This window comes from Cyprinodon tularosa, unplaced genomic scaffold (genome assembly GCF_016077235.1).
Source record: "Cyprinodon tularosa strain WSP-4 unplaced genomic scaffold, ASM1607723v1 ctg229, whole genome shotgun sequence".
Taxonomy (NCBI): Eukaryota; Metazoa; Chordata; class Actinopteri; order Cyprinodontiformes; family Cyprinodontidae; genus Cyprinodon; species Cyprinodon tularosa.
The window spans coordinates 448,864-476,189 of NW_024038856.1; the positions used below are offsets into that span (position 1 = coordinate 448,864).

Below are 27,326 nucleotides of genomic sequence, written 5' to 3' on the forward strand. Positions count from 1 at the left end.
CTATGAGAAGGAGATGTGTTGCATTGCTTGAGGCAAATTTAGATCTTTGAGAAATGGGAGCAAACCAAAAGCATTGCCTTTATATTTTTGCTGAATGTATCAACTGAAAACTGTTGCAAAAACTCTAAGGCTAACTGTTATGCTGTTAGTGGAACACAAATCCAAAAATACTTTATTAATCCCAAAGGGAAATTAAATAAATAACCGTGTGAGATTTTTTTTTTTTTTCTTTTAACAAATCAACAAATATGATTTGAGGCAGACATGTTCAGACAGAAAACTCAATAAAAAACATTGGAGAACTTGCAACAACATTTTTGTATTTTCCTAAATTTCTCTTACTTTTTCTCCTACTGTGCGCTCCTTCAAGAGCCCCATATCATATTCAGCAAACTGGTATCTTCAGGTGCCTGTACAAAACTCAGTGCGCTTTATGAGAATTGCAAATCTGCATAATTACTGCCCTGTTAATTCCATATATGGCTACGACTTCCAGATTTTCTGATCAAGATGTGATTTCAATAGTAGTTTGATCCCATAAAGAGCTCACTGACTGTTCTTTTGATGAAATTACATAAAATTAAACCAGTGTCCCCTGGATACTGACATGCTAGCTGCAGTTGTAGTGACCCGATAGTTCTGTCATCATCGATTTCAAAATAAAATTTATAATTGAAGAATTGCACAATATAACTTGGACAATTGCTTCTAAATGTAACACATTTTGTAATTTTGTTTAAAAAAAAAAACAACAGGTTTGGATAACAGCAGACAGTTTGTGCAAGACTCCTATATTAAGTCTAGAGCACTTGTAAAATTTGTTTGTGCCTGAGAAGATAAAAAAAAATAGTTGTGCATGTGGCATTTTCTATTAAATAAGTTGTGCAAAACCATTTAAGACAAAATGTGTCTTCTTGCATGAGGCCCAATGTGTGTATGCATGTTCTTTACATACAGGCTGCAGGCCTAAACATGTATCATGGTTGCTTTGGTATACACTCACCGGCCACTTTATTTGGTACACCTGTCCAACTGCTCGTTAACACTTAATTTCTAAGCAGCCAATCACATGGCGGCAACTCAGTGCATTTAGGCATGTAGACATGGTCAAGACAATCTCCTGCAGTTCAAACCGAGCATCAGTATGGGGAAGAAAGGTGATTTGAGTGACTTTGAACGTGGCATGATTGTTGGTGCCAGAAGGGCTGGTCTGAGTATTTCAGAAACTGCTGATCTACTGGGATTTTCACGCAAAACCATCTCTAGGGTTTACAGAGAATGGTCCGAAAAAGAAGAAACATCCAGTGAGCGGCAGTTCTGTGGGCGGAAATGCCTTGTTGATGCCAGAGGTCAGAGGAGAATGGCCAGACTGGTTTGAGCTGATAGAAGGGCAACAGTGACTCAAATAACCACCTGTTACAACCAAGGTGGGCAGAAGAGCATCTCTGAACGCACAGTACGTCGAACTTTGAGGCAGATGTGCTACAGCAGCAGAAGACCACACCGGGTGCCACTCCTTTCAGCTAAGAACAGGAAACTGAGGCTACAATTTGCACAAGCTCATCGAAATTGGACAATAGAAGATTGGAAAAACGTTGCCTGGTCTGATGAGTCTCAATTTCTGCTGCGACATTCGGATGGTAGGGTCAGAATTTGGCGCCTACAACATGAAAGCCTGGATCCATCCTGCCTTGTATCAACGGTTCAGGCTGGTGGTGGTGGTGTCATGGTGTGGGGAACATTTTCTTGGCACTCTTTGGGCCCCTTGGTACCAATTGAGCATCGTTGCAACGCCACAGCCTACCGGAGTATTGTTGCTGACCATGTCCATCCCTTTATTACCACAATGTACCCAACTTCTGATGGCTACTTTCAGCAGGATAATGCGCCATGTCATAAAGCTGGAATCATCTCAGACTGGTTTCTTGAACATGACAATGAATTCACTGTACTCAAATGGCCTCCACAGTCACCAGATCTCAATCCAATAGAGCATCTTTGGGATGTGGTGGAACGGGAGATTCGCATCATGGATGTGCAGCTGACAAATCTGCGGCAACTGTGTGATGCCATCATGTCAATATGGACCAAACTCCCTGAGGAATGCTTCCAGCACCTTGTTGAATCTATGCCACGAAGAATTGAGGCAGTTCTGAAGGCAAAAGGGGGTCCAACCTGTTACTAGCATGGGGTACCTAATAAAGTGGCCGGTGAGTGTACATTTGCTTCAAAGGGCCTTTAAGAATCCATCAGAATGAGCAGCAGACATTGGTACTTCACACTATGGAGCTCCGTCTGCATGTTGCAGCAGCCCTGAGTAAAACTAAAGATCATACATAACAGAATTTGACCAACAAAACCTGGAATACAACAATTCAAATCAGTGTTGAAAGTCCTCTGACACAATCAAACCACAAATGAGGAAGTGTTGCAATCCTCTTGCAATCCCCTTAATATCCACAAAAGCAAAAACAAAACAAAAATAAATTAATAAAACTTGGTCTTTTCAGTCAGGTTCAGCAGTTCCAAACATTAAAAAATCAATTACATAATAAAGAGTAAACAATACGAAGAGTAAAATGAAAGAGGTTAAAAAAAACAATGTAGTTCCACTCCCCTGTATGAATGAAGCCAAAGAACACCTGAATCCCCAGTGAACAACCAATAAAAGGCTAATCATCCTGTACACATATTTTAACCTGTATATATAAATGTTTTGAACACTGGAAATATGAACTCAAATAAATCTTTTCACTTGAATTGAGAAAATAAATGAACATGTTCTTTAATTTATTAAAGAACATATTAATTCTCTAAATAAACACTAACTATTCTCTAAATAAAGACTAACTATAATTTCCTACAGCCTTTGCTAACAAATAGACGCATATATTCAAACATCCGTAATTTCTGAATAAAAGGTATAATGGATAAAACTCCTGCGATGGACTGGGGACCCGTCCAGGGTGTACCCAACCTCTCGCCCATTAACAGCTGGAAATAGGAACCAGTACCCCTCACGACGCCAATTGGGACAAGCGTGTCAGATAATGGATGGATGGATGGATGGATGGATAAAACTCAGTTTTGAGTTCTGGGGCGTAAATCAATCATCATTGTCATTACTTAACTACTTGTATCAATAAACATTCTGCATAAAATTGATATTTACAAGCACGTATATCTACATCAATTGATTATTTGATAAGTTTTTATCAAAATTGTTATTTATCTTTGATTTCACTGAAAGACTCCTAGATGACTTGCAGAGACACATTTTCTCTTTACCCCATATAAGACTAAATGTAGTTCTGAAAAGAGCATGAATTATGTATTTATCATCTTTGATGTTGGTATATTGATGTGTATGATTAACCACAAAAAAATAAAATGTTTTGAATATTCCACTTTAGAGTATTACTTCTGCCACCATCTGTATTAGAGGGAAATAAATGGCAGGGGTGGTCAATGATTGGCTAAGGGTGGCCATGGCCACCCCTTGCCCCCCATCTAGCTCCACCCCTGATGTTATCGCTAATATAGGATGGGCTTGCTTGTTATTTTATTTTAAAAGGGTTAACCTCTAATAGCATAGCTATAGCATAGCTGGGCCTTAGGATCAGCCTTAAGCTAGAGTTGCAATTGAAAGGTTAATGGTTTCTTTTAAATCTAGAACAGTTTTGTTTTGTTTCTTACTAATTATATTATTTCTAAACCATTTTACCAATTACCGGTATGTGTATCACAGCACAGATTGGTCCACCAACCTGTGTGAGGAGCACTGTGAATAATAAAATACAGTGCATAAATAGTAGGGCTATAAATCTGAAAGTTGTGTATTATTAGTGTTTTAGCGCTGTTGTCTTAGTTATTCGTAAGTGGGCACTATGAAACCAGCCCCTAGGGCAGGGGTCTGTACCCTTTCATATCCAAAGAGCCGTTTTGCCCAGAGTACGACCAAATAAAAGCTGTTTAGAGCGGCAAAATATACCATGACTTTAACTAGAAAACCTTTTTTTTTTTTAAATCTTGTATAGTACATTAGTTGTTGCCATCTCAAACAATCAATTCATCTATTTTTTATGTTAAAACGTATAATTTTCAAGCTAATTCATAGAAAAATGTCTCTTAAAACATATTTCTGGTTCTTTTAATCTCATTCTTTTCCATCTTATAAAAAACGCTAAAGCTATTGATACCGGTATATATTACAGTAAATTATTTAGCTCTTTATGTACATTTTAGCCGCTATTAAGAGCCGCTGGAGAGGGTCCAAAGAGCCATATGTGGCTCTGGAGCCGCAGGTTGCAGACCCCTGCCCTAGGGTCCTCCTGGGTGAGGAAAGTCCCTCTGAATGCTGCATGCCCTCTTTAGAGAGCTTGTTCTGAAGAGGTCCCTCATAGGATAGCTGGTGCCTCAAGATCCTCTGGGCGGTGATGATGATCCTCTCTTGGCCCTTCTTATGCACCATGGAATAGCTTGTAAAGGACTGTCAGCAGCCCTGCCTCAGGCTGAGCCTTCAGAAGAAATTAATCAAGTAGTTCATTCATAAACTCACTTCTAATGTCTCTACCAGTTCATGATCTATAGAAATAATCAATACAGACCTTTTATTTCAATTGATCAAAAACTCAGTCTGGATTTGTCTGAATACCCTGGCTTAATTAAACCTTAACTCAGTTTAATTAAAACAGTAACACAGAAGTTAACAAAGTGATTTATTCTGAGCAGCTAAACTTCTCTAGACCAGATTACCAGCCAGGCTTGCTCAATCCTGGTGCCGGTTTCACCATATTCCATGATGGCACCAGGCTTGCTCAATCCTGGTGTTACACAATATTTAATCACTGGTCATACTCTAATGTGACACAAGTGGGAACTACATGCGATTCACCATAAACTTCTTTAAATTTTGAAGGTCAAAAGATCACTACAAAGTGAGAAATAAGTATTGGGAAACCCTGCTATTTTTAAGTTATCCCGCTTAGAAATCATGTAGGGGTCTGAAATTGTCATCGTAGGTGCATGTCCACTGTGACAGACATGAGGGGTCATCCTCTCCTAAATATAGTGCAGTGGCCCTGTCCCCCTCCAAAAAAACATTGGTTTGGACCTGAAAAGAGTGGTCCCAACTCTTTTCAGGTCATTGACCAGCTCCTTCCGTGAAGTTCTGGGCTGATTTCTCACATTTCTTTAGGATCATTGAGACCCAATGAGGTGATATCTTACATGGAGCCGCAGTCTGAGTGAGTTTGACAGTCATGTTTAGCTTCTTCCATTTTCTAATGACTGCTGCAGCAGTGGACCCTTTTTCACCAAGCTGCTTGGTAATTTACCCTTAGCCCTCTCCAGCCTTGTGGAGGTGTACAATCTTGTCTCTGGCATCTTTGGACAGCTCTTTGGACTTGGCCATGTTGGTAGTTGATTGTATGGGGAGGACAGGTGTCTTTATGCAGCTGACGACCTCAAACAGGTGCATCTAATTTAGGATAATTGAGTGGGGGTGGACATTTTGAAGGCAGACTAGCAGGTTTTTAAGGGTTTAGAATTCTAGCTCTATATCTTAAAAATAGTCCTCTGGAGCACAAATCATTCTCATTATCAATAGCTGTGGACAATTGATAGATTTGATCAAATTTTGCCACAATTGCGTCATTCAGCTTCCTAAAATCATCACCTTTTCCTCGCTCTGCTTTGTTTCGCTCCATATCTGTGGGAATCTATTGGAGTTATCCAATCTAGCTAAAAAAATTGTGTTTGGTGTGAATTTACCTCTATGATTTAATAACCAAAAACTTTAAAAACAAAACAAAAAAAAGGTGTAAAGAGGGCGGGCCTCCTTTGAAGCGAGACTTGCAATTGCTAATCTATTGGGGAGCGTTGACACTAACCGGACATTCCTACTGGTCCTGTGCGTGCCTTCAAAGACAGACACCTAAAAACTGGAAATCCTGTTATGAATGAAATCTTTCTGAGACAGCGGATGTACCTGGGCCAGACCCACTATCAGGTTGTGAGGTAGGAAACTGGTCAGAACCAAAATCAAGCTTATACAGTTTTAACCAATCAGAACGAACCACAAACATTAGGAAAAAACATTTATTCACAAAAAAAAAACAAACATTCAAAATAAACAGATCTAATTTCTCTGCACGATGATGTCACTTCATGGTTTGCAGGCTAGCAGCTGATTGACTAGACCATTTTATGATGTCATCATACGAGGAGCAATGCTCATGGACATCAGTTCCTGGAAAAGCAGCTTGCAGGCATACGGCATCCGGACCAGAGAGATCTGATCAAACCAAAGACAAATCAATCAGTCTAGAACTTCAGCATGATAATGAGCAGGCGCTTATGGATGGTGTTTACCTGTGTCTTGTTGCGACACCCCCGACACTCGTAAGTGTGCGTTCTGGTGTTGGCAATGGCCATCAGTCCACACAGGTTGCAGACGTGAACCTGATAAGGGTCTGACGCCTCAAACAGACGCTCTCTGAGGAACTGAGCCGCTCCATGAGCAATTTGACAGTCCCGCTCCATCTCTCCAAAACGAAGGCCGCCATCACTGATGGGGACAGTTTGGATCAACCATTACCTTAACTCAAATCCATCACGCCTGTGAGTCTGACATGTTGTGTCACTCACCGAGAACGTCCCTCCATGGGCTGCCGGTTCAGGATCTGTACGGGGCCTCGGGCCCTGGAGTGGATCTTATCATCCACCATGTGCTTCAGGCGCTGATAATAGGTGGGTCCAATGAAGATCTGAGATGTCAGCTTCCTCCCAGTGAAGCCGTTGTACAGAACCTGACCACAGAACAACAATCAGACAACTGAACGACTAACCGCTGTACTCAGATCAAAGCTCTGTCTGATAAATAACTAGTCAGGGAACAGTAGGGCTGGGTACCGAACATCGGTTCTTTTATGGTACCGACCGAAATGCTTCGGTTCTACAGAGTATCAAAACATGCCTCGTCTTTCGGTGCCAAGTTTCGGTGATTGGCTGTAACACTTAACGTGATTGCGTCATCCAGGAAAAATACACAGGTGGTCACGCCTACAGCCGGGGTTCATGTGTATCTGTTGTGAACTGGTTGCGAGTGTCATGGAACCCCTTTAAAATGCCCCCCAGGTCAAAAGTGTGGCTTCACTTTATTAAGACTGATGCCAATAGTGCGCAATGCAATACATCGTGCACGGAAACAGTTCAAGAGCAGAAAGTTGCTCGGTGTTTGACTGCAAGAAGAGCGGACCGCAGCCGGCGCGACCATCCTCCTCTCAGCAGCCCGTGGGCAGAGCAAAGCCAGAGCGGAGTGAATCATGCTGCTTTCACACGTCTGCTGCTTCATTTTTGCTGCTTCCTTTTTGCTGCTTGTACCAGGTTCTGACGTGTGGCTGAAGCAGCTTTGCGGCTCTGGCTCTCTGACGCGCGTTGGGCGGAGCTACTCTATCCTTTCTCTGCCTTGCAGCTATATTTGCTGTGATCAGTGGGAATAAAGTAGTTTTATTATGTTTTTAAGTGAGAAAATACACCTGAAAACTTAATCAGTGTAGTCAGTTCATCCAGATTACCATCCGGCCTTCCAATATTATCTCTGTCGGAGCCGCTCAGACCCCACATACCAGCGGTGCGCTGTCAGTAGGATCCCATTCAACAGGCTTGTTTGTCTCCTGAGAATGCAGACATGTTAATTTTTCTAAAGAAAAACTGCTAAGTAAAAAGGTCCTCAAAATGTAACAGTGAATATTAGACACTTACTTGCTTGCAACTGTTCTTCACTGAAAATTTTTTTTATGTAAGAGGAAAAATGTAAATGGAAAAATCAGAGCTTAAAATAAAACTCAAGATTTGTACTTTATTATGTTGAGTAATTTTCTTTTTCTTTGAATTGATATAAAACTGGTATAGAAAAAAGTATCGTTCAGTAACCGGTATCGAAGTGAAGGTATCGGTATTGGTACCGGCACCGAAAATTTTTGAACAATACCCAGCCCTAGGGAACAGTAATGATGATGTCCCTTTTTAATTGTATAGCTGATCATAATCTGGCTAGTAACCGTGATGTCACAATGACATCACAACAACTTCAGCATGAACTGAGCTGTTAAATGTTAGATAACAACATCCCACAATGCAACAGATCAACAGCCAGGAAGTGCTGGGCCCTCTGACCTCATTTCCTCTTAGGTGGTAGCCGTACTCAGACAGCAGGTTGGAGACTTTCTGCACGTTAACAGCGTCGTTAAACGGCGTGGCATCGCCGATCTCGCCTTTGTTGGCCGACACCTGAAAGAAACATAACAGTCTGTTAGTCCAAACTCAGGGCTTCAAACCCAAAGATGTGTTCTATGATTTCACTGATTGGTTGTTGATTAGCTTCAGCAGTAAGGAACACAGCGGTGAGGTCATTAGAGGTGCACCTTGCCCTGCAGACACTCGATCAAATGGCCCACAGTCATTCTGGACGGGATGGCGTGAGGATTGATGATGATGTCAGGTGTGATGCCTTCACAGGTGAACGGCATGTCCTTTAAAACAAAACAGTTTGATCGTTACATTGTGATCCCTTAAAACAGGAACTCGTATCTAGACAAACTGACCTCAGACCAGCTTCTGTGAGCAGCAATTGTTCAGAACCTCCCACCTGCCTGCAGCTGCACCAACCCTGTCCTGAAAACTATCTGCTCCTCTGTTTTCTGATCCATCAGCAATTTGATTTCAGACTCACTTTATTGCATTGGCTCAGGTCTTAATTAGATTTTAATCAGCTCAGATTAGCATTTCAGTTAGCAGTGCCACATTCAGGCTGCAGTCGTTTTTACTTCAGTTCTCTCTTCACTGCTCTTCATGCTGTTACTGGGAAAACTGTGAGTATATCATCCCGAAAACTCTCCTGGAAAAAAAACTGGATCTTTTAGCTGTAGCATCACTGAGAGCTGTGTTGAGCAAAAGTTCAATTTTTTTTAATACTATAAAATCAATGTTGCAGCTAACGGGCTGCTGATGAATGAACACCATGCTGTAGCTGATCTGAGAACAGTTTGCTGACAAGAGTTCTGCTCACCTCCTGCCTGTACTGGATCCCACAGGTTCCCTTCTGTCCGTGACGGCTGGCGAACTTGTCTCCGATCTGAGGAATCCGAACTGAGCGGACCTGCAGGACACAAGGATTAATAACGGATCATGGTGTCTAAATTAAAAGTTTAACCTGCTAAATCACCATAGTAACCTATTGTGATGGCGTGGGTCTGGTTCTATCATCTGTAACCTTTGGACTGCAAGCTGCTGAGGAGCAGTAGGTTTAGAATCGACTGACGTTCTGGTCCAAGAGCATGGGTCAGAACCATAACTTACTCCTAAATTACACTAGGGTAGGGCCAGTAAAAGAGTAAGTTCTGCCTAAACATATGTGACATATTGAAGCACAAGGTTTATAAAGTTTATGTACAGAAAAGTTGAGGTGAGTCACCATTTTTTTAATCATAGTGAACAAAGTGCAGCATATCTACATGTTCTGCTGTTCTTTTTAATTAGGCAAATTTCTACATAACAGTAAAAAATAAAGTTGAACAAATTATTCATTTAAAATAAAATCTCGATGGCACCAGCAAGATATTAAAGTTAAATAAAACTATCCTGTTATGCCTGCTTCACTTTGATCCCTACCATTAATTTTGGTGACCAATGAAACTGAAGCTGAAATATGCTGAACGATAGCATTTTGATGCCATCTGATGCCACATTCTGAAGTTCATTTTATGTCAAAAAAGGTGGAATTGATAAAACTTCTCAGTCTTATTGCTCTCTGCTTAGAGCTGCAGTTGTTTGACAGGGTTTTTTACCGATCACTGGAGACTCGGGGCTATACTGTCCCCTGCAGCCACCATAGCAAACTGCATATGAATTAAATGTCTACAGCTAACGGTTTTAAAGGAAGTAGTGAAGTTTACATTTTTGCAAATGGTGCAGGAAAGTTTGCATCACCATTTTTTTTTCCATAACCAATATGCTGAGTGAGAACTAACATTTAGGTTTGTCTCAACCAAAACACGTTTATAATGATCCATTTGGCCCTCACGGGTCACTGCTGCCCTCACCCTGATCTTGCAGAACTTGTAGCCCTCCTGGTTCAGCGTCACCATGACCTGATCCACAATGCCGGTCTCGCTGGTCCTCAGGAAGGTGCTGCAGTCCCTCTTGGTGTAGCGCCGGTTGGTGCTGTCGAGCTCATCCTCGTTTTCTGGCAGAGTCACCGTCTTACCAATAATCACGTCCTCTCCAGACACGCGGACGCCAGGCGCAATGAGTCCGTCGTCATCCAGCTTGTCATAGATGGCGTGTCTCATACCTATGGATGGAAATCGTTCCGTCAGTCCCAGGATTAACTTTTGAAAGATGTGTTTGAGATGTTCCAGAGTGTGGAAACGTGCTCACCCTGACACGTCTCACGGGTCGGCTTCTCAAAGATTTCCTCCTGATCAAATCCCTTCTTGGACTCCTGCTCCTTGTAGGAGCGGTAGAACACAGACCTGGAGCGGAAAGGCATCCTTCAGAAAGGAAACAAACGTTGGGACCAAATCAGAGATTTTTCCCTTCGTTCCTTACCTGAAGAAGCCTCGGTCCACAGCTGAACGGTTCATGATCACAGAGTCCTCCTGGTTGTACCCCGTATAGGAGGCAATGGCAACGATTGAGTTGATTCCTGAAAAGACAAGGAGAAAACTGCTAAGAGGCGTTTGTGGACCTGAAGGACAAACATTCAACAAATAATGCAGGTTTCAGGAAATTGGACATTCTGTTAAAAGAAGAACCTTCCAAAGCTTCAGAAGGAAGGTTTGATTCAAATTTTTCTGGACATTTCCTGCCTTTAAACAGCTTGTCTATCAGTGAGTAAGAGCGTCACCTGCTGGCAGCTCCCGGAAGCGCAGGTACTCCATGGATCGGGTGGTTACCAGCGGTTTCTGAGGGTAGTACAAGACATGAGCCAGCGTATCCATTCTCACATGGAAGTTGGTGATGTAGACGCCCATGGCCTGTTTTCCCATAGCAGACTGGTATGTATTCCTGGGAGACTGAGGGGAATAAAACCAAACATGGAAAAACTGATCAGAACATCTCAGAATCCCCAGACCAGGCTTGCTTAAAGAAGAGGATGAACAATTCAGAAGATAAAAAATGTTCCAACGACACAACCTTCAAAAAATCAGATTTCATTATGAATAGACACTTGTGATCTCTCAAAGAACCAAGTTGGATCACTATAGCCCCATTTACACTACTCCTCTGAAACAGAGTTTGGACCGAGCTTGGATCAGTTAAATGTACCGAGCTCGGTTCCTTATGGCTGCTTACACATAACGCACCTCGCCTGCTATCGGCGCTCCACGATACCCTCTAGAGGGAATCAAAAAAATCAACATGGCTGCGCCCGTAACATTCAGGAAGTTTGCTTATAATTGTGATATTATGTTATTTGAGGAGAGTCAGGTGAAGAAGGCAGCCTTTGGTGAATTTACTTGACAGTCAGATTCTGGGAAGTGAATACGACAGATAATCAGGGCTTACAGACACAGGAAACAACGACAGACCTTGAGGTTCATCACATTCTACTAAGCAGAATCATCCCTGGAAATTGTGTGGCAGGTAGGGAAGCTAGTATTTTTATGAATGTATGAAATGTAATGATTACGGAGGCTGACTATAAGGGGGATGACGCGGTCTGCTCATGCGCTCTTTGTTATCTGACAACTGAGCCAGAACTGAACTGTGTCGAGCCCTACTGATGAACTAGTATCAGTTTAGCGCGGTTCAGTTGTGTCTGGTGTGGTCCGGTTCAGTTTTGCTTGGCATTTATACCCAACAGTTACTCTGTTACCGTGCTCAGACCGCTCTAGACACGGTTTCAAAAGCGTAGTGTAAATGGGTATAAGGAACAGGAATATCTGATTGTGTGAAAGTCATTGAAGACAGTTTCTCTCTTTACAAAACGATTAACTTCTGAATTTAGGACAAAAAACAAAATCAATTCAGATTGGGAGGTTTGAGGTAAAAAAAATAACATAACAATCATGAAACCTCTAGTATCACAGGCTACCTGGTTGTGGTCTGGGAAGGGGATGATAGACGCACACACTCCCAGGATCATGGATGGGTGGATCTCACAGTGGGTGTATGTAGAGCAGTAGGCCACACCCTTTTCCTGAAGGTCATCAGGAGTCATGGCAAGCATGACTGTTTCCTCCTCCAGGGTATCGATGTACTCCACCACGCCGCTCGCCACCAGGTCCTGCCAGCTGAACGCCAGAGAGAACATCACAGTTCAGTGGTACAATAAAACAAAAAAAACTACCTGGTTTAGACCAATGTACACTCTACAGATCCACCAAAAGTTTTTTTATTTTTAAATTAAGCCGATGTTGATTATTTAGATGTGAGTCAGTTAAACTGATCGCCGATATGTGCTGCCACCTGATCTAATTGGAAAATGCACGCATGGATGAATATGCTGATACTGAAACAGGAAAAAACAAAAACAAACAAAACATCCTAATATCTACACACCTACTAGTATCTCACTGGGCTCACCTGTAGTTGTTGTATTCCCGCTCCTTTAACTGGTCGATGTGTCTCCTCTTCAGCAGGAGTTTCTGTTTCTCCACAATAAGCAGCGGTCTACAGATCCTTCCAGCGTCAGTATAGATCCTGATCTCTCGTTCTCTAATGTCTCGGATCATTGACACCTGGAACAACCAGAACCAACAGGATCACTCAACGACCCGTCTCTTCTCTACACTGAATGAAATCTTCATCGGAGACAAATCAATGCTTCAGAGAGTTTGTTCCTTCCATCGGCAGAGACATAACGGTCGGTTCAGATGCTGCGGTTGCTGGGAAAGGTGGAACTCACCTCTGAAACGATGATGTCCATCTGTCTGCGGAGTTTCCTCAAAGTGTTCATCAGCTGTTCTGGATCTTTGTGGATTCCAACCCAGCAGCCGTTGACAAAGATCTTAGTGGCACTGAGACAGTAGAACCAGATGATGAATTAAGACTTGGATCAGAAACATAAAGGGAACAGAGGCGTTCAAATTAAAGCAAAATGTAACTGACTCTGCTATGGCAGCAGGGGAGATCTCCTCCAGGTTCTCCATACTCCACTCCTCCAGAAACTCCAGGATGGGAGAAGGCTGTGAGCCCACAGAGATGTAGGCCATCAGGGCCAGGTTCTTCACCAGACCCACTGCATGGCCCTGCAAGTGTCACATAAAACCAATAAGACTAAAAGATCAATCTTCATCAGTGAATCTGAACAAACATCGATCCAGTTTGGTTTGTACCTCGGGGGTCTCAGCAGGACACACCATCCCCCACAGGGTGTTGTGCAGCTGTCGAGGCTTGGCCAGTTTTCCGTCCCTGCCGATGGGCGAGTTGACTCTGCGAAGGTGAGACAGCGTGGAGGCAAAGGTGAGCCGGTTCAACACCTGGAACAGGACAATAAGAGGTCTCCAGGTGAGTTCCGGTGTTATCCGGGAGCCTTACAGTCACTGTGAAGGGGAAAATTATCAACAGGAGCTCTAACCTGGGACACGCCTGCTCGAGCCTGATGGGCTTTCTTCACGTCGCCCCAGTTTCCAGTGGCCAGAGAGTACTTTAGCCCATCGGAGATGATGCGAGTTTTGATGGCGAGTTCCAGGTTAAAGTCTTTCCCTCGATCGATGAACTTCTGGGCATAGATGCGGATCTCTTTCAGCAGATTCTTAAACATCCTGAACAAAAAGAAGGAAACTGCATTACATAGAGAAAAATTAGAGTTCAAGAACAGGAAAGAAGTGGGCTAAGTGGGGATATATCAGAGAATCCAGAATAAATATGACGCTGTTCCACTCAGAACATGTCTATGTATCACAGAACCACACTAGAAACCCCTTCGGAGTGTCTGTATCTGTGAGAGCGGGTACTCTGTACACGTGTGCAGGCTCCAGCAGATACAGTGAGGTGAGGTGAGTAGCCCACCCTCTGAACAGGAAGGCCAGCAGGGGTCCGGCCAGATCCAGCCTCTTGTTTCCATAGTGATCCCTGTCATCTAGCTCCCTCCGACCAAGAGCAGCGAGGAGCAGCCGGTGGACCATGTACCTGCAACATGGCAGCATACTGGTCAGAACTGATCTCTCTCTCACAACTGTAAACGCAGAGCTTAGTAATGGACTCACCCTAAGAAGTAGGCCTTCTTGGTCTCACAGAAGTCGCTGACTCCGACGTGCGGCAGCATCTCTTTCTGCAGAACTTCTTTGGCGTACTTGATTCGCCGCTCCTTCGTCACTCCAGGTTTGGCTCCTCTGGACCCGATGAAGTTCAGCGCCACATTCTGCTCCTGGATCACGAAGGCTTCGTCCAAAGATGGCTTCACCTAGAAGCACAATAGCAACAGAGAGGGTGGATTTATATCCCCCTACCTGCTCACCATGATGACAGAGGGGAAGATAACCAACTATTATGTTGTTACCATCTCCATCATCTCAGGGTCGTCAAAGTCATAGATGATGTGTTCCAGGATGTCTCTGTCGGACACGAAGCCCAACGCTCGAAACACGATGATGATGGGAACCTCCTGTCTGATGTACGGCAGCGTGGACACGATCCTCTGCCCGATGGCGCTTTTCTTCACTCCCTGAGAGGGAAAGGCCGCTAATCAGCGATCAACCAGCAGAACAAAGGGTCCAACCCGGAGCAGAACTCACCTGCCCTCCTCGGGCCATCATGCTGACCCAGATGGTGCTGGTGGGACGGGATGAGTTCTCCAAGCAGGACCGACATTCGCCTGTGTAAGCGTACTTGGAGTCCTTCTTGGCAAAAACGTAAACTGTATTGGTGGCCATCTTCTCCTGCGCAATCAGCACCTGAAAGTACCAACAGTTCAGGTTCTGGTGCTGCTCAGCAATGCATCAGGGGAATCAGCAGGGAGCAGAGACGTCGGAGTACCTTCTCAGAGCCGTTGATGATGAAATAACCTCCAGGGTCCAGCGGACACTCGTTGAGCTCACACAGGTCTCTGTCGGTCAGGCCGCTCAGAAGGCAATAGGTGGAGCGGAGCATGATGGGAATTTTACCAATAAAAGTTTTCTGGTGCTGCGTCTGCAGCTGGTCCTCGCCCTCCTTTATTATGGTCTTTGTGATGTCAACATAAAGTGGGGCAGAGTACCTGGAGGAGGGGGGGGGGGGGGGGGGGGGGCGCAGAGGATGGATGAGTCAGAACCATGTGACAGCGCAGAGCAGCTTGTGATATTTCTCCAGGTCAGACTCACGTTAGGTTCCTCAGTCGAGCTTCGTTGGGCATCATTGGAGACGGAGCTCCATCCCTCTCCCAGTGGGTGGGTTTGGACAGGTAGATCTGCTCAAACTTCAGCAGGTACCGAGGCTGAAACACACATAGTGACGCCTCAGTGAAGCTCATCTCAGGGTCAATTCACCTCCGGAGTCTCTAAGTCAGCTTTTTTGGTTTGGACCACATTTGTAAGGTGCCCTTTCACATTTTTATAAAATGAACTATAACCTGGAACAATACCAGTCACGTGATGATGATTGTCAGCGGGGATGATCCCACCTGACACGATTTTCATTAAAACATCTATAAATATAATACTTTTCTCATGATAGGAGCTTAGGAGGACAGAAAACGGATTAAGTAGTGATCCTCTCTGAGCCTCACAAAAATGAGGGAGAGAAGCTCAATTTATCAATCTCATCAAAAAATTGATTTAGTAAAGTTGTCTTTGAGCCTCTCAAAAAAATAAAATAACAAGGTGCAGACAGAGGAGGTAAACCAGGCGTATCTCTCCACTATTTATAAAAAAAAAAAAAGAAAACCAATAAAATTCTCAGATCTCTCTCTGAGAATCACCTCTCTGCCTCAGTCAGTATATAAACCGCCTCATGGTGTTTATTGTGTATTTTTATCTCATTATGTTGTTAATATAGGCATAGGAACATTCTCTATCTTTTCTGGTTTGAGGTGCTGCACAGTCATTAAGTGGGGCTTTGCTTTATAGAATGTGCTAGTGTTTTATTTATTTATTATTTTTTTTTTATAACTTTTCCTCATCTGTCCAAGTCAAATGTGGAAAATTGTTTTAAATTGTGTGTAGCACAGAGACAGAAGTGAAAAGCTCACCCTGCCTAGTCAGAGCCTCTCTATAAGCAGTCAGTGTGAAATGGAAAAAAACTGGATCGGAAATTAAAAAGTCCTACGCAACCGGGGTGTTCAGACCTTAAAAAGCAGCTTATTCTGCTCCTTTTACGTCTCATTTTGAAACAGAGTGGGAGAATATTTCCAACAAGTCAAAGGAAGCAGCACTGCTAAATGAGAGATGGCACATCAGGAAGATTTCAGTGTCATGTTTACTACAATCATGGAGCTTTAGGTCCAGATAGATTTGTCTGTTATGCATCTATTAAGTCCAAAACCACACCAGAGTCTGTTTGGAAGAGAACTGAGAATACGTGATAAAGTGGGTCTTGGAACGGTGTTTGGTCCAGACCAGGGTTTGTTTTTGTACAGCTAAATAAAACAGCTTGAAAAATACCAAAACCCAGCCCCGCCTAAACTAGGTTCTGATCGCAGAAACTGGTTCTGGTCCTCAACTCACCGGCTCCTCCACCTCCCCTGAAGTGTGCTGGGCCTCAGCCTGGAGATCAATGGGTGGAGCATCCTCCACGATCCTCTGAACAGACATCTGGATGAACTCATCGAACGAATCCAGCTGCTGCCGCACCAGGCCCTTCTCGTCAAAATAAGAGCTAAAAGAGAGAGCGATCAAAATAAGAGGCAGGAAAGATTAAAGAGTCCTTTCAAATCTTCGATTGAAACAGAACCTTTGCAGTGGCTTAACCAGAATGAACTTCCATTTCCGTTAACTAACCATTAATGTTTCTATACACAATGGTAACAAATGATCACACAATCAGGGGACGTTACCTGATGACGATCCAACAGGCTTCCTGCCACAGATCAGGGGTGATTTCATCATCATCTTCATCATACTGGTTATCTGGCAAAATGAAAATCAAGAACAAAACATGTGATCAGTATCTATTGTTGTCAGGGTATGTCCTTCGGTCTTTGGAAAATCTGTTGCCTGTTATTCTGCACAGAGCATTTCTGAAATCATCTCATGAAGGAAAGCTGTCAATGGTACAGAAGGAAGCTGTCTGCACACACGGTTTTATAGATCTAAGATTTCGGACAATATACGTTTAAAGATTTCTCCTCTCCAATAACCTTTAGAATGAAAGCTGTGCACTTTGATGCATGAGGCCCTGGATATACAGCTGAAAATATCTGTAAGCTTTGACTCTTTGAGGCACGGTACAGGGGAATGGGAGCAGCTTTTGTCATTTTGATGTCGTTATCATAAAAGTTCAGGAAAAAAATAACCTAGACATAGATGCAGCAGAAAGTGTCTATCTTTTTCACTGTCAATGTGTGAGGGACATACAGACTAGAGATAAACTGATCCATTAGGTGTCTGATATTTTTATCCAGTATTAGCTTTTTGTTGTTGTAGCTTTTTTATAAGTATTGTTATATAAGCATTAAATGAAAATTAGGTTCCCTAAGTTTCACCCAGGACACTTCTGGGGATCTCAGATTATGAAATGTGGGGTGAATTCCCCTTAGACAGAAAATTTCATTTTATGAACATGGTAAAATCCAATATATTATATAAATCTAATTAACAAATCGAAAACCTGACTTGCTCTCAGCATTCATTACTGGTTGATGCCGTTAAGCTGTCGCCCTGTGTATCCACTTTACAGTCAGGCTCAGAGGGCTGTTCCTTTTGAGGTTTGGAAGCAGAACAACCATTTCCAGAGAATGTAATTACATCCATCAATTCATTCTTCAGTTCACACCGAATAAAAAACATGAAATATATACGACGACACCATTGGATGATGCTGTCCAAGCATAGATCCATCATGGATAACACCTTCCACCGCCTGCATCAGACTATAGAGGACCTAAAGCAGATCATTCATCCCTGCTGCAACCAGACTCTACAATGCGACACTACAAGGACATTAACTTGTGCAATGTATAATGTGCAATTACTATTTAATACCCTGTGCAATAACCTGTTTCTCTATATCTGATACCGAGTGTAATAACTATATATATGAATATCCATCTATATAAATGCCCTGTACAATAACCCTGTATAATGATAAATAAATAAATACATTAAAAAGCTGTCATATGTGGAGGCACTGTATATACTGTATATAGCCTATGCCCCTTATTCTTCCTTTGCCACCTTCTTCTTCTCTATTGACTGTTTAATTTACTGAAGTAAATTTCTCCAGTGTGAGATCAATAAAGTCAGTCAGTCAATCAATCAATCAGCAGTGTAGTAATGATCTGGTACTGAACTAGACTTAGCTTGCGTTTGCTATCTACAGTGACCCTCATTAACACAGTTAGTATTTGGTTTTGTTTGAAGAATTATGATGCCAAACAAAATTACCCGGTAAGAGAAACAATAAAGCCTCTTCTTCTCCTTAGCCCCTTCTAGCATTAGCTGCGGTTCGCTTCAAATAATTACAATGAGATTTTTTTAAGCTCGTAGAAGACAACAGATTAAAGCCCTACAGACTCTCGTGCTAAACGATCATGTTTAATCAGAGTTGGTGATGAGGATATCTTGTAAATCAGGTTAATTTTCCTGCGCATTGATGCTAACGTTAGCATTAGCTAGCTTAATGGTTTTAAAAAAAAGTTTGTTTTGACGTCTTGTTCACTTCCTGCTCCAATAGGTTCTCGAGGGCTTACCTTCGTCCTGGTCGTACATGTTTCAGCTTCTTTTCAGAGTAAGACCCCCGAACTGTGATCCAGAACCGAACCTGTTACACTTTTAAACTGACAATACAGGCACGTCGGCTGGCGCGGCGTCTTCTTCTTCAGTAGCTAAACCTTCTTAGTGGAGCCTCTAACCATCGATGGCGCCACCTGCTGATCAGATGGCGCAATGCGTGAAGAAGCTTTTCAGTATTTCTGGGCCTGGATTATCCAGCTCAACTCTGCCCGTTTACTATAACAGTTATTATTATTATTTTTTTTTATTACGTTTTTTTATCAGTTCATTTTTTAATAAAATTTTTATGTCATCAATGTTATAAAAACAATAAAAAATAAGCCTGATTACAGACCTCTGTGGAATTCCTCTTGCATATTCAGTTCATATGGAGTGAAAATGCTTTAAAATCACAATCTACTGCCTTTTCCTTTTTATTTATTTTTATGTATTATTTTATGCTGGTATCCTTAGAATTTCTCACATTGGGATAAATTGTCCTCTGCATATAACCCATCTCCTCAGGGAGCAATGTGCTGTCTGCCATGCTGGGCAGCGCTTACAGAGCATTCTGGGATAAGGGTCTTATTCACCGTTACAAATTGATAGTTTGAGTTATGAACTGACAAACATTTGGGGCCTCCCCACCACAAAATCTAACAATATCCCAACCACTTAACAAACTTTTTTTTTTGCATGTACATTTGGTTTGATTGCTAGAGTGCAATAACACAAGTAGGAATTAAATATCTGTTCCCTTCTCAGTTATACTTAAATACTTTTAGGTTAAAAAACATCAGTATAAAATCTCCTAAAAAGTTCGGTAGTTTGTGAAGTGCCTTCTTTTGCCAGATTTGAATGGAGGCTCTAACTCTTTTAGTTGTTTTTTTTTCCTGTGAAAAGGCCAGTTTCAAGCAATACATTGCATAAGTAGGATGCTCTAAAATATCCCCGGTGATATTTTATTGGACAATATATTCATGCCATTACTACAAAGAAATGTATTATAAAAATTATTCTCATTATATATTGCATTATTTTCTGTCTTTGTTAATAAGTACTTGGAGTAGTTGTTAACACTGATGATGATGGTAAAGTTTTATGGTATTCCTCACAAATTATTGTAGATAGACATCAGTTAACATTCAAATACATTCATTAATTCTTATTTGATTTAATAGTATTAAACAGGCTGAGAAGATAGGCTGAAGCTTTTCATTTTGTATATAACTTCCTTTTTATTTTTAATTTCAGTTAAACTGTTTATGGTTTCAGTGTACCAGGAACTCGTAGAATACGTATAGAGTAGAATAGCATAGAAACAAATTAGAATAGAATGGAAACTGCGGAAATTCTTAAGTCTAACAACAGAAGTGCTGTGATTTGTTATTTGAAGTAAAATTTCCCTCTTAGCTCAGATATTTTCTCTCTTTCCTTAAACATACTCTGAGTTTGTCAGAGAGTAACTTGTTCTTTGCTATAATGTGTAGATATGCCGATCTCTGTGTACATATGCTGATCTTTTTACGGAAATATAATGTGTACAGTTTCAGTTTATACTAATTAATCCTGATTTACAAAACAAATTGTAAACATGTATAATATATCATGGTTTATCATCCTAATCGTATATTTTTACAGAATGTAAAACAGTTGAAGCTTAGTTTTAAAGATGTTTCTTTGGATTGGGTTTTATGGTTTAAAATTTGCTTTATTTCTCCTACTATTCCAATACTCCTTGCCAGCTTCAGCTTGATGTGACCTATACCTGGTTTCAAACTACAGTTTTGATTTATTATGATCCCCAAAATGGTCCATTCCAATACTGTCTCATTATCTCCTGTGTTATGAACTGTCAGATGGTTAAAGTGTGTCTTCCAGAAGGCAGTTAAATCAGTTCTTGTGTTTCTTGCTGTCTTCTGTCTTGTTTTGATTTGTCTTTATAGTGACCTCTCCACATTCTGCTCTGGTACTGCTACCATCTAGTCCTGAAGTTTTTACTTAAATAATGTCTCTGTTTTTCTCTCTTGTTCTTTTTTTTATACTTCAATTTTTCTACACTTTTGTTGAACATCACCAGCAGTTTTGGTTATTTCACGCATCTGCAAGCACGTTTATGGCTACCTGTACAAATCATAATCATTTCTAAGTCTTGATAAAATCCTCTGTCATTCAAGTTTGGCCTGTATTAAGTTTATGTTTTTAAAGAACAGAGAACATTAATGAAATCAATGCATTATACAAATGTGTTGGGCTTTAATATTGAGACTAATTTAGATTAAATTTTGTTGCCTTGTGCAATTAATAAACAACTCCAATGTCAAATCAACAGAGTCACGATGTTTGTGTAAATATTTAGAACCTCAGATTGTTAGCTACTTCCTGCTGAAATTGTTGCAAATTGGTGTTTTGTTGAGTGATGAGGAAAGACATGGCAGCAAAAACAAGGCTCTGACATCACTAACCAATAGGTGTAGCACTGTAGCATTCATAGCTGATAAACAGTGCTGACCCCGGCACACTATGTGCACTGGACACGGGCATCACTCCAAGAAAATCAATGCAACCAAGAGTCAAATATTGCAGGAAAAACTCAATAATAAAATGACTAATCTCCAGCAGTCAGATGCTTCACTCACCACAGGATGCCATGTGCTTGAAACAGTTGGATTATCAATAAATTTATCTGATGATTATGTGATCAATTAGTCACAATCAAAGCAATAAAAATCCAATTTCAAGGTGATCAATGAAAGTTTAAAATGAAAACAAAAAATATACAAATGAAAATAAAGTCAAGAAAATGATGTCTGTGAAAAGCAATGTGCTTTTCATGAAGGGTGGAAACCCCTAACCTGTCTGTATTCACAATAGGAGGACATCTATGAGTCTTCTGCTCACCTCTCTAAAATTAATTCTGGATGTTTAATTGAAAAACCTTAATAGTATATATTTTTGTCTTTAATATATTCTGTAAAAAAAAAAAACTATCACAGATCTCATCTTTTTCTGGTGATAAAATAAATACAATTGGAAAAGTTAACATTTTAAAGCATATCCTTATGTCAATAAACACTGATCATACTGACCTTCTCTTCTCCAGTTTAGCTTAGTTACCGGTAGTATAAAGAAAAGAAAATAACATTTTAGTGTTGTTTTCTTTGCATATATGTTTTTTTTTTGATTAGCCTGAAGAAGAAATATTTATTTCACGTTTTTTAAAGTAAAGTTTTCCACCAGTTTCTGTCCCGATTTGAGCCAGACTTGTTTTTCTGTGACTCCTCCAATCTTCGGACATTTTTGCACTTTGTCAGCGACATTTCAACGCAGACAGAATGTTGATCCACAGATTATGTCTGGAACAAAAGGCCGCAGCAGCCGTCACAACAACAGAAGCTCACATTGTTTCACACAACAACATGGACCCCGTAAAAGGCCGGAGCAGCCAGACCTGCTCACAGATAAACCAAAGCAGGCAATGAGACAACATATTCGCTTATTTCAGGAGAAACTTTCATCCAAGATGTTTCTGAGGACTCTAGTGCTCATCTTCCTGACCCTTTTCTTCTGCACAGGTAATTCTATTCATAAAATTAAGCAAACTAATTTATCATAATGTGGCAATTAATCCATTCTTCAAATATGTTTTCCAGGTGCTGAGGACAAATCAAGACTCTATAGGAGGGTAAGAAGCTAAAAAAACTAAATCAGAGAGTTTAAAATAAGTTTAAAAATTACAGGAAGCAGTTTCATAGTTGGAGTGAGGCGTTTTCATCATCATGTAACTTTCTGTCAGCTTCCTCCATCCTGTTATTGTCTGGCTTTAGAGATCAAACCAGACATTTACATACACCTTGTTAATTGATTGATTTCCTTTATTGATCTAACAGTGGAGAAATGTACTAGTTACATCAGCTCAAATAGTCCAAGGAGAAGAAAGTGCCAAAGGAAGAAAAAGATGCACGTAATACATACAGTATATTCGGTGTATTTCTTTCAGTCTGACAATGACTTAGAAAAGACTTCATCAAAACTGTTTTTATTTGTTCAATTTTAGAAAACTGAGACAAACTGAATTTTTTCAGAAATAATTGTATCATCTTTTTATGATTCTGAACTTTGTATGCCTTTCCTCACTGGTAGCTATAAACTGTGTGATTGATCAGGTTGCTCTCACATCGTTTTTCCAGACCTTTTAGATCAGAACTTTAGACTGCCTCTTCAACGGATGGATGTCATTGTCCTTAAGCCACCTTTTTGCTGAGGTTAAAAGGTGTTGAGGGACAGAGTCCATTTAGAGGACCCATTTTTCCCAAAGCTAAAAATGTCATGCTTGATGTCCTGAGATGTTGCTTAAATAATATGCTAATATTTTTCCTTTCCTTGCCGCTCCTGCATTAAAACCAACAGCATAATCCTTCCGCCCCATACTTCAAAGTTGGAATCATGTCATTATGTACAAAAAACATAAGGCAAATCACTAATTTTTTATAAATACATTTTGAAATCTAGGATTTTTTTTTTGTCACTTCTGGAGGCTCCTGATTGAGCAGCCTGGAGTTAACTTTGCGAGCAGCACAGGGAGGCCTGTCCTTCTAAAGATAGAAATCCCCACCCCTATCTCCTATTTTACTCAAATTATATTTATGGATGATGGAAAGATGAATGTGCATACTAGAAAAAAATAAAATCGTATACCCTTCATAGTGTACAGACCATGGACCCTGGACCTTTTGATCTCCTGCCTCCAGGGTCACACATAGGCTACTGATCCTGTGGTCTCTAAAACAGTCTCCTGAGTTTAGTTCCTGATTTATGATATTAAAAACTGTTAAAACAGGTGTGAATGTGAGTTTGTAAACTTGTGAATGGTCTGTCCTGCAGCCCTCCTGTGTGGGGATGAGCGTCACTCAGGCATGTCCTCTGAATTACTCCCCGGTGTGTGGCAGCGACGGCATCACTTATCCCAACGAATGCTCGCTGTGCGTCCACCGACTGTGAGTACATGAAGCTTCGTGAAACAGGAGCAGTGTGTAGATGTTTCCTTATTCTGTAGAAGTTTAAATATTCTTTGTAGCCAATTCAATGGAACTTGCAGCAAAAGGGTCCTAAACGTGAATAAATTACTGGCTGCTTTTCTTATCTAAATATGTTTTGTAAATCCCTTTATTGTCTCACAATGGGGAAATTCACTCTGCATTTGACCCATCTCCTTGGGGAACATCGGGCTGCCATTGTGTGGCGCCGGGGGGAGCAGTGTGGGAATGCACAATTCACACTTTTCAAGGTGCATTGTAGGAAATTTCAAGTCCACAATTTTTTCATCCACTAGACGTTCAAACATTCAATGGTGTAACCACTATATGGTGCCCTATATAATGAATAGGCTGGACATTCGGACACAGACCTAGAGTTTCCCCAAACTCAAATGTTTTCACACATCCAGCTTGTTAGAAAGCCAGGGTCTAGGGACCCGCACCACAAATCAGGATAAACATACCTAGCAACTGTCTGTAGTCTGAGTTAATAAGTCAAACATCAACACTCCAACCCTGCTGGTTAACAGGAGAACGTTAACTGCAGTTTACTGATTTGTGTGAAAGTAAACAGTTTTAGTCTGCATAAGAGGAGTGTTTACCATTATGAGGCTGAAAGAAATCTACTGATAAACGAAATACCAGAGGATGTGCACATTTCTGTCTATGGTTGTCAGCGAATTTGTAAACCATGAACATGTCTAATATTTAATTATGACAGGTTCCATTGTATAACAGACTGGAGGACATAATAGAACATCTAATTATATCTGCAAAAATATAATAAAAACATTCAGTCCAACAGGGGGCGCTAGTAAAAAATTTTACTTCATTATTTTCCATCCAGATCCCAAAGTGTTCATGAATCTGATTGGTTTTTGATCCCAAACAATCTGATCACAGAGAGCAGTTTGGAGAGGATGATGCTAATAGATCTGTTCAGAGGAGGATCTTCAACTTTAAGCAGAAACAAATTTTAGCATGTTACAGATAATTTTCTCTATTAGAGGAGAACAAAAAAAGATGTTCAAAGACATTTAGAACAATAAAGATTTATAGTAGAGACAAAACCTTAACAGAATAAAGATCAAATTATATCAAAACAATCAAAAGTTCTTTGATAAGATTTATTTTAGTTTCAATTGCATCATTGTCCTGATCTTACAGAGAAATACAATATTATGACAGCTTATTAACATAAGAGTGAAATAAAAATGTTTTTTTTTTTTCTACAGGGAAAAAAACGCTGACATTATGATCGTAGTGGACGGACCATGCTGAAGATGACCTCATCAGAACATTTTCAGATGACGCCATCCTTAATGTCACCACACCCATGTGGATTATGATGGAATGTAGCTTTTAGCCTTTAGCATTCAAACATGTACACTAGTACATGCAGCCATCTGTGCTCCTATTTGATAAATGCTGCTTTAGAAATGTCTTTAAGTTTTCATTTTTCTGTAAACCTTTTTCATGCATCTTTTAATCAATAAATACATCTTTTTCCTCTGAATGTTTCACTCATTTCTAGGGAGAAACATGTATATGTCCCCTTGAATGGTTGCTCTAATGTTCATGTTCGACATCCATATGGAAAGTTATAGACAGGTGTATATGTACTAAATATAAGCCTAAGATTATTCTAGTCCTCCACCACAACAAATATTGTGCTTTTGTAGAATTGTGAATTATTTTCCTATTCAAATATAATTTATTTTCCAGATTAAGTAGGATTAATCTTGATGTTAAGAGCATAATGTTAATTCCAGTATTCCAGCCTTTCGCTTAAATTTGAAGTAGAGTAACAGACAGCTTTTTCATGTTTTCTAGAAAGAAAAACCTTATTGAAACACATTCTTTAAAATATGTTAATGTCATTAGAGTTTTGCTTTTTTAACTCAAGCACAGACAAACCAGAAGCAGCAGTGTAACTAAAATATTAAATAATGATGACAGACTTCCAGAAAAACAATGAAGGGATCAGGATGTTGGAATATGTACTTTCATAATATTTATTATCACAGATAAATTAAGTGACTGTGATGAAACATTGATGGATGGATTGTGGTAGGCCGACTGGTCACCATCAGAGGAGAGAGGGGGCTGAGGGGCTTTGCATTCTGCAGAAAGGTTGCCCAGGGGGAAGCCAGGAGGATGCAGGAACCCACAACAGAACTCTTAGGAAGGAGAACTTCACAGGAGCCATGAGATAAAGTGTGGAGGCCACTGTGGAAAGCAGGAGCCCAGTCACAAGGTAGAAGAGGCCAACAATAAATCTTTGGAGATGGGCCTGATGATCAGTGGGCTGGAGCTTGAGACCAAAGATTCTGAATCAGGACCTTGAGTTGAGTCTGTCCTCAACTCATTGGAGACCTCAGGATCAGGAACAAAGTCCAGGTTGTCTTTGAACCCCTCAGAATGAACAAATCCTCAGTAAGTGGGTGAAACAAAGAATGGGTTGGACCAACCAGCTGTGGCAGGATAGAGCAGTTTTTGGAACAGTAGCAGAGGCGTAGTCAGAACATTTTTATAAGGGTGGCCAGGCAATAACCAATGTACACTGAGGGGTTGGCCGAAAGCGGAGAGGTGCCAGACCCTCAGGGTCAATCTAAACTGTTCCAACAGGAAAATTAACAAGCAAAACATCCATATTTTCTAAATAAAGACAAACTATACTTTCCTACAGCCTTTGCTAACAAGTAAATGCATATATTTCAACATCTGTGCTTTCTAAATAAAAGGTATAGTGGATACAATTCAGTTTTGAGATCTGGGGCGTAAATCTTTTCCATCGTCATTACTTACCTACTTGTATCAATAAACATTCTGCATAAAATTGATATTTACAAGCACTAATATCTATACATTGATTATTTGATAAGTTTTTATTAAAATAGTTATTTATCTATCATTTCCCTGAAGTCTCCTAGATGACTAGAGACACGTTTTCTCTTTACCCCATAAAACACAAAATCTAGTTCTGAAAAGAGCATGAAATCTGTATTTATAATCTTTGATGTTAGTAAATTGATGTGTATAATTAACCACAAAACATTTAAATGTTTTGAATATTCCACTTGAGAGTATTACTGCTGCCACCATCTGTATTAGAGAGAAAAAATGGTAGGGGTGGCCAATGATTGGCTACATGTTTTCTAGCTCTAGCCCTGGACAGTAGCCAGATAAAAAGTAAATCTAATAATTGAATTTTATTGATCTCACATTAGGGGAATGTACCTCTGCATTTAACCCAAACTCTCGGGGAGCAGTGGGCTGCCATTGTGCAGCACCCAGGGAGCAATCAGGGTTTAAGAGTCTCACTCAGGGACAAAGTGGCAGTCTGCGGGAGTGGAGCTTGAACTCAGAATCTCAGGATTCCAAGCTCTACTCTACCCTTAGCAAAAAGTAGTATATTTGAAGTAAATTCTATTAA

At 40.8% G+C, this 27,326-nt stretch overlaps 2 protein-coding genes across 2 annotated transcripts; one reads left to right on the forward strand and one right to left on the reverse strand.

Annotated features, from left to right (window-relative positions):
• Nucleotides 1-6,084: 6,084 nt before the first annotated feature.
• Nucleotides 6,085-18,984, reverse strand: polr2b (RNA polymerase II subunit B). The gene is made up of 25 exons (XM_038286668.1): nt 18,833-18,984; nt 16,979-17,051; nt 16,650-16,800; nt 15,309-15,421; nt 14,986-15,205; nt 14,745-14,903; nt 14,510-14,674; nt 14,217-14,413; nt 14,020-14,139; nt 13,586-13,772; nt 13,344-13,487; nt 13,117-13,256; nt 12,914-13,025; nt 12,592-12,746; nt 12,101-12,299; nt 10,910-11,078; nt 10,612-10,708; nt 10,441-10,535; nt 10,104-10,354; nt 9,071-9,160; nt 8,427-8,534; nt 8,179-8,292; nt 6,649-6,809; nt 6,373-6,568; nt 6,085-6,295 (listed from the first exon to the last, which is right to left on the reverse strand). Exons 1-25 carry the CDS (start codon nt 18,849-18,851, stop codon nt 6,206-6,208), a joined length of 3,525 nt encoding a protein of 1,174 aa, XP_038142596.1. The 5' UTR covers nt 18,852-18,984; the 3' UTR covers nt 6,085-6,205.
• Nucleotides 18,985-22,257: 3,273 nt separating this feature from the next.
• On the forward strand, nt 22,258-25,406 carry LOC119784575 (probable pancreatic secretory proteinase inhibitor). Its single transcript, XM_038286677.1, has 4 exons — nt 22,258-22,429; nt 22,508-22,539; nt 23,739-23,851; nt 25,126-25,406. Exons 1-4 carry the CDS (start codon nt 22,333-22,335, stop codon nt 25,169-25,171), a joined length of 288 nt encoding a protein of 95 aa, XP_038142605.1. The 5' UTR covers nt 22,258-22,332; the 3' UTR covers nt 25,172-25,406.
• Nucleotides 25,407-27,326: the final 1,920 nt, after the last annotated feature.